This window comes from Gavialis gangeticus, unplaced genomic scaffold, assembly GCF_001723915.1.
Source record: "Gavialis gangeticus isolate Ggan-Ray unplaced genomic scaffold, GavGan_comp1, whole genome shotgun sequence".
Classification (NCBI taxonomy): domain Eukaryota; kingdom Metazoa; phylum Chordata; order Crocodylia; family Gavialidae; genus Gavialis; species Gavialis gangeticus.
Genome location: NW_017729025.1, coordinates 65,591,628 through 65,596,371, shown reverse-complemented (window position 1 = coordinate 65,596,371; position 4,744 = coordinate 65,591,628). Strand labels below are relative to the sequence as shown.

General features: G+C 42.8%; 1 protein-coding gene across 1 annotated transcript in view; it reads right to left on the bottom strand.

Moving 5' to 3' along the window:
• Positions 1–4,744, bottom strand: part of STRN3 (striatin 3) — a 112,385-nt gene that overhangs the window by 6,821 nt on the left and 100,820 nt on the right. The window contains exons 14-15 of the mRNA XM_019519922.1: positions 3,646–3,813; positions 3,041–3,181 (exon numbers count right to left, since the gene is read on the bottom strand). Coding sequence (XP_019375467.1) covers positions 3,041–3,181; positions 3,646–3,813 — 309 coding nt within the window. The remainder of the gene's footprint in view (positions 1–3,040; positions 3,182–3,645; positions 3,814–4,744) is intronic.

The window sequence follows — 4,744 nt, the reverse complement described above, 5'->3', positions numbered from 1 at the left end:
AGCTGCCGCTTGCACCCCTGGAGGCGGAGGGCAGGGCGTGCCCCCCGATCCGTGAAGGGGGGGCTGGAGCCCATGCTGCACAGGGCTATTCTCAGCGAGGGCTGGGCTCCGAGTGGGCACCAGCAGTGTTGGGAGGGGACTGCATCCACCCCAAATTTCACCACAGCTCTGCTCCCACAGCCAGCCACCTGGTGCTGCCTCAGCTCTTCCCAGTGCATCGTTGGAGGCAGGACATGGAGCTGGGCTGCGCCTGATGGCACAGAGCTGGAAGCGGAGCTGCGGCAAGATTTGGGATGGCTGCAGCCCCTCCCAGTGCCACTGGTGCCCACTCCAAGCCCAGCCCCCGCTGAAAAGAGCCATGCAGTGCCAGCTCCAGCCCAACCCACACAGATCTGGGCAGGCACATACCCCGTCCCCCAGTGCCCTTCCGGGGTGGAAGCAGTGGCAGGAGCCCCTAACTCCCAATGACCTGCACCTCCATCCTGTGCCCCAGCTCCACCTGGGCGGCACCTGCTCCTGCCCCCTCCATCCCTCACTGTAGAGGCACTGATCTGTCCCCACCTTCCCTCCCCTTCCACCACACCACACTTAGCAGCTGGAGGCAGCTGTATCAGATATTGGATTGGCACTCGCCAATACGCATCTTCAAATCTTAGCTATCAGTATTGACCTCCAACATCCCTATTGGTGCACTCCTAATTTTTAGCTTTCTCTCTATCTCTATACAAACATGCTAAGCTGAAAATCATATTGGATGGAATTTAGGGAATGATGAAGACCATTATTAATAATGACTCATTTTAAATAAAATATATAACGAAAGACAAAATGCATGATATGATCTGGCTTTTTATGGCAGTGATTAATATAGATGCACCTTAATCAGTTTACTGTGAGGCTAAAATTATGCAAGTGAAATATAAATATGAAATATTACAGAAAGGGTGAACAGACTAAATCTTCCCTTTGGGACAGCAGTAACTGAGGAGACAAATACTGAAACCTACGATAGCATTTTTGTTTGTTTGTTTAAATAGACTCTCCCCCTCAAGACCTGCCAGAGCCCAAGTTTGGAGACCTTTTCAGAAGTACTGTAAGCTTTCCCTTTGTGAAAGCATTTAACAGACAAAGCTAGGCTGCGATATTGTTCAGGGGGATTCTGCTTTATGTTTATACGCTACTCATTTTTGAAGTTATTTAGTTCTCCTGTTCGCTCTCCTGTATTATAAGTTACTGTGTTCCCTTACTATATGCCACTCTGAGCTTTTGTTGGAAAGGGAAACATATATAATTAATAAATATAATTTTAAAAAAGTCAAAAACAGTAGAAAGCCATCATTTATTTGGAAGAAAAGGAAATTCAAATAATTTAAGTTTATTTGCAAGATTCTCTCTTCCTATGTATTATAGAAGTCAGGGGTATCAAGGATCTGATCTGTGGAACCAAATCACCCAGTCTCCGTGATGCTGGCAGTTTGGAAGAGGCCCCTATATAGGTCAGATGCAATGCCTGTGGTACCTGCTCCAGTTGGTCTGGGACTGTACCACAAGGTCCCTGCTCAGGCCAGTCCAGGTTCCAGCCACGTACAGCACCATGCCAGCTGGTCTGGGGTGGACACTGTGTGAAGCATGGGTACCAGAGTGGGCACAATAGGTAGCATAGTCCTCAATCAGTCAGAGTGGACATTTGATCCAGTATATGAGGTGGGAGGACCCTATCCACAGGATCAGGTGAGTTTGACACACCTGATGCAAGCATTATGTCTACTGAATCTACTTAGCAATAAAGTCTATCAAAGTATATTCTCTGAAATTTCACCTTTACTCACTGATGACTAAGCTATACATTTTTATATCCAACCCAGGAGATGCACTTCTCCCTTTAAACAGTTAAGTATTTTATTTGGTGCCAAAAAAATGCTGCACAGAATGTGATTCTAATGTTACACTACCTTTTTAATAATCCAGTGTGCAGTGTTATTAGGATACCGTACAGTAAGCATCTTGTGTAGACGTGCCCACTGATTCTGTAAAGTACCTTCAGAATACAAAATTATGTATTTTGTTCTATAGTCTTTACTTCCTATGTTAACACGTTTGCAATATCTGCCTATACAGCTAATACACTCTATCCCTTTGTATTCAATTCAGGCAACTGCTTCTTGAAAGACTAGCTCTATTTTTTTCCCCTTTTAATTAACATACAGTCACTTTGGCATCTCTGGAACCGTTCTAATCCTTAATACATTAGATTGGGGCTCTCCAGATGGCGGCCTGAAAGGAGTTAATTGTTGCCCCTGGGTTCCCATCTGGGTGCCACTCCCCATGTTGCTCCACCTGCACCAGTGGCTGGAGGCTCCAGGCTCCTGCTTTGTCCAGTGTCCCCTTCCTACCCAGGAGATGAGGCAATGCAATACAGCACAACCTTCAGTGCCAGGGCACCCTGCAGCCCAGGGTGCCCAAGTGGTGCAGTGCAGCAGGGGACCTCGCAGCGAGGAAGCTAAGGGTGAGTTGGGATGCTTGGGCAGTGCAGTAGGGAGTAGTGGAAGAAGGGCAAGGAACAGCAGCAGGGGAACCCAGTGCAGGGAACAGTTGCTGGGATGGGGAAAATGGAATCATGTGGTACAGTGACGGGGCACCTGGGTATATGGTACAGTGGGGAGGGCACAAGAAGTAACAGCAGGGGGGGGTGAGAAATTCCAGACACACAGGCTGGGTGAGGGTGTCAGGGAGGGGAGGGGAAAGACAGCTCCCACTGGGGTGGCCTGAAGGCATGTGTCACTTAAAAGTCAGACAGCCCTGTTTTAGGTCTTTCTGGTTTCCCCCAAGCCTCTGCCTTTTTTTTTTTTTTTTGCATGTAACATGAATTTTCCACATTGGCTTCTCCAATTCTACAATTTTTGATCCATGTGTAACAACCAAGGAATTAGAGAATAAACAGATTATAATTTAATGTGTAATTTTTTTTAATTCAGAAGAGGTACAACAAAGCCATAAAACTGTCCGAGAACTGGGACAAAACTACTTTGTATTAACTTACCAGAGTCTACCTGTGATGAAACTGTTACCACTGAATGGGATGTTTCTAAATCATAAATGACTGTGTTGCCAGTGCTAAAAGATGCCACCATGTGAGCAGGATCACAACCTATAAAGTCAACTGATGTAGGTATTCCATGCTCTAAAAAAAGTAAGTGGAGAAAGAAAACATCAGACTAAGAAACAATGCCTTTAAAATATCATAGTCTTAAAAAGTTCAATTTATCTTTTTCAGACAGTAACTGAAGAGCATATGAAGGTTTATAAAAACACAGCAAGTAAACAAAACGCTACCTTGAATAATGCTAATAAAGACTTTAAAAAAAAAATAAAGATAGCTAAAATCAAGTAATCCTAAATCCACTTTAAGTGCTGGCATCTAAAGCAGAGGTACAACTACCAGGCTGCTTGCAGAGGGAGTTCCTGCCTCACTTCCTAGGATCTCCAGGAGACTTGAGACTACAAAACAACCATGAGTTTGTTCTAAAAAATACTGTCAAGTGGTACTGGATTTAGAAAAACTAAGAAAGAAAATAATCCCTTTTCTATCACAGATTTTTCAAGCCAAAATCTAAACTTGTTTTCATGCAAACATCATACACTTACCCTTTTCTCCATTGTAAGTGCAAATACATGGCAATTTTTCTGGTGGATTCCATAATCTAATAGTGCCATCTGCTGAGCAAGATAGTAAATGATTTTTTATACCGCTGTAAGCAAGACCCCAGACTGCATCTGTGTGACCAAATAATGTGCCAGCTAGAACATTTGGCTCTGGGGAAGAGAAAAAATAGAGGAACATTTTTAGATGTTAAGTTTTAATGAAAAAGGAGAAACAATCAATGCATTAAAATTTCTCCCTTCTATTTAAGAACAAGCAATTCTAAAGATAATCCCAAAAAACAGATTCCAGATTTTTCAATATTAAGTATGGTAATAGAATACTGTACATAATATCAATCCAGTAAAAATCATGAAGAGAAAATCTACTGCAGGAACAAAAAATGAACCTGGAAATGAGAGAATCCTGAACTAAACTGTATTGGAAAAATAAAATAGGATCCAGAGCAGATGCCTGCAATACACATGCATTTATTTAGTTGTTCTAGATTCATTAGGCTGGGAATCTATCTTCAGTCTTGTTATGTTCTACAGAAAAAGGCAATCTATTTCACAGGATACTTCAAACAAGTCAATGCAAGTGAATTCAGTCTTTATTGAAAGCATTAATGTTGTTAATCTTTTTTAAATCACTGGTGATATGATTCACCTGAAACTGATTTAGAGTTTTAAAAATCCAGAGCTAGCCATATGATAAAACTAGACAGAAACTGACATTGCTTCTTCATAGGCACTGATCTTTACTATAATATAAATCCAAATTTCCAGGATGAAGACATATCAGTTATTGCAATGAGAAATGAATAAATTGGAATTAAACTCATTTTAAAATTACACAACTTGAAACTAAGCCGCCAAGAGAAGATGGACAGCCACAAAATTGGCTCCTACCCTGGGGGTCTTTAAGAGGAGGCTAGACAAACACCTTGCTGGGGTCGTTTGACCCCAGTACTTTTTCCTGCCATGGCAGGGGGTCGGACCTGATGATCTGCTCAGGTCCCTTCCGACCCTACTCAATATGAAACTATGAAAATTCTCTCCTCCTCCCTGCAGCTTCAATGGAGTGCCCAGATGTAAGAAATCA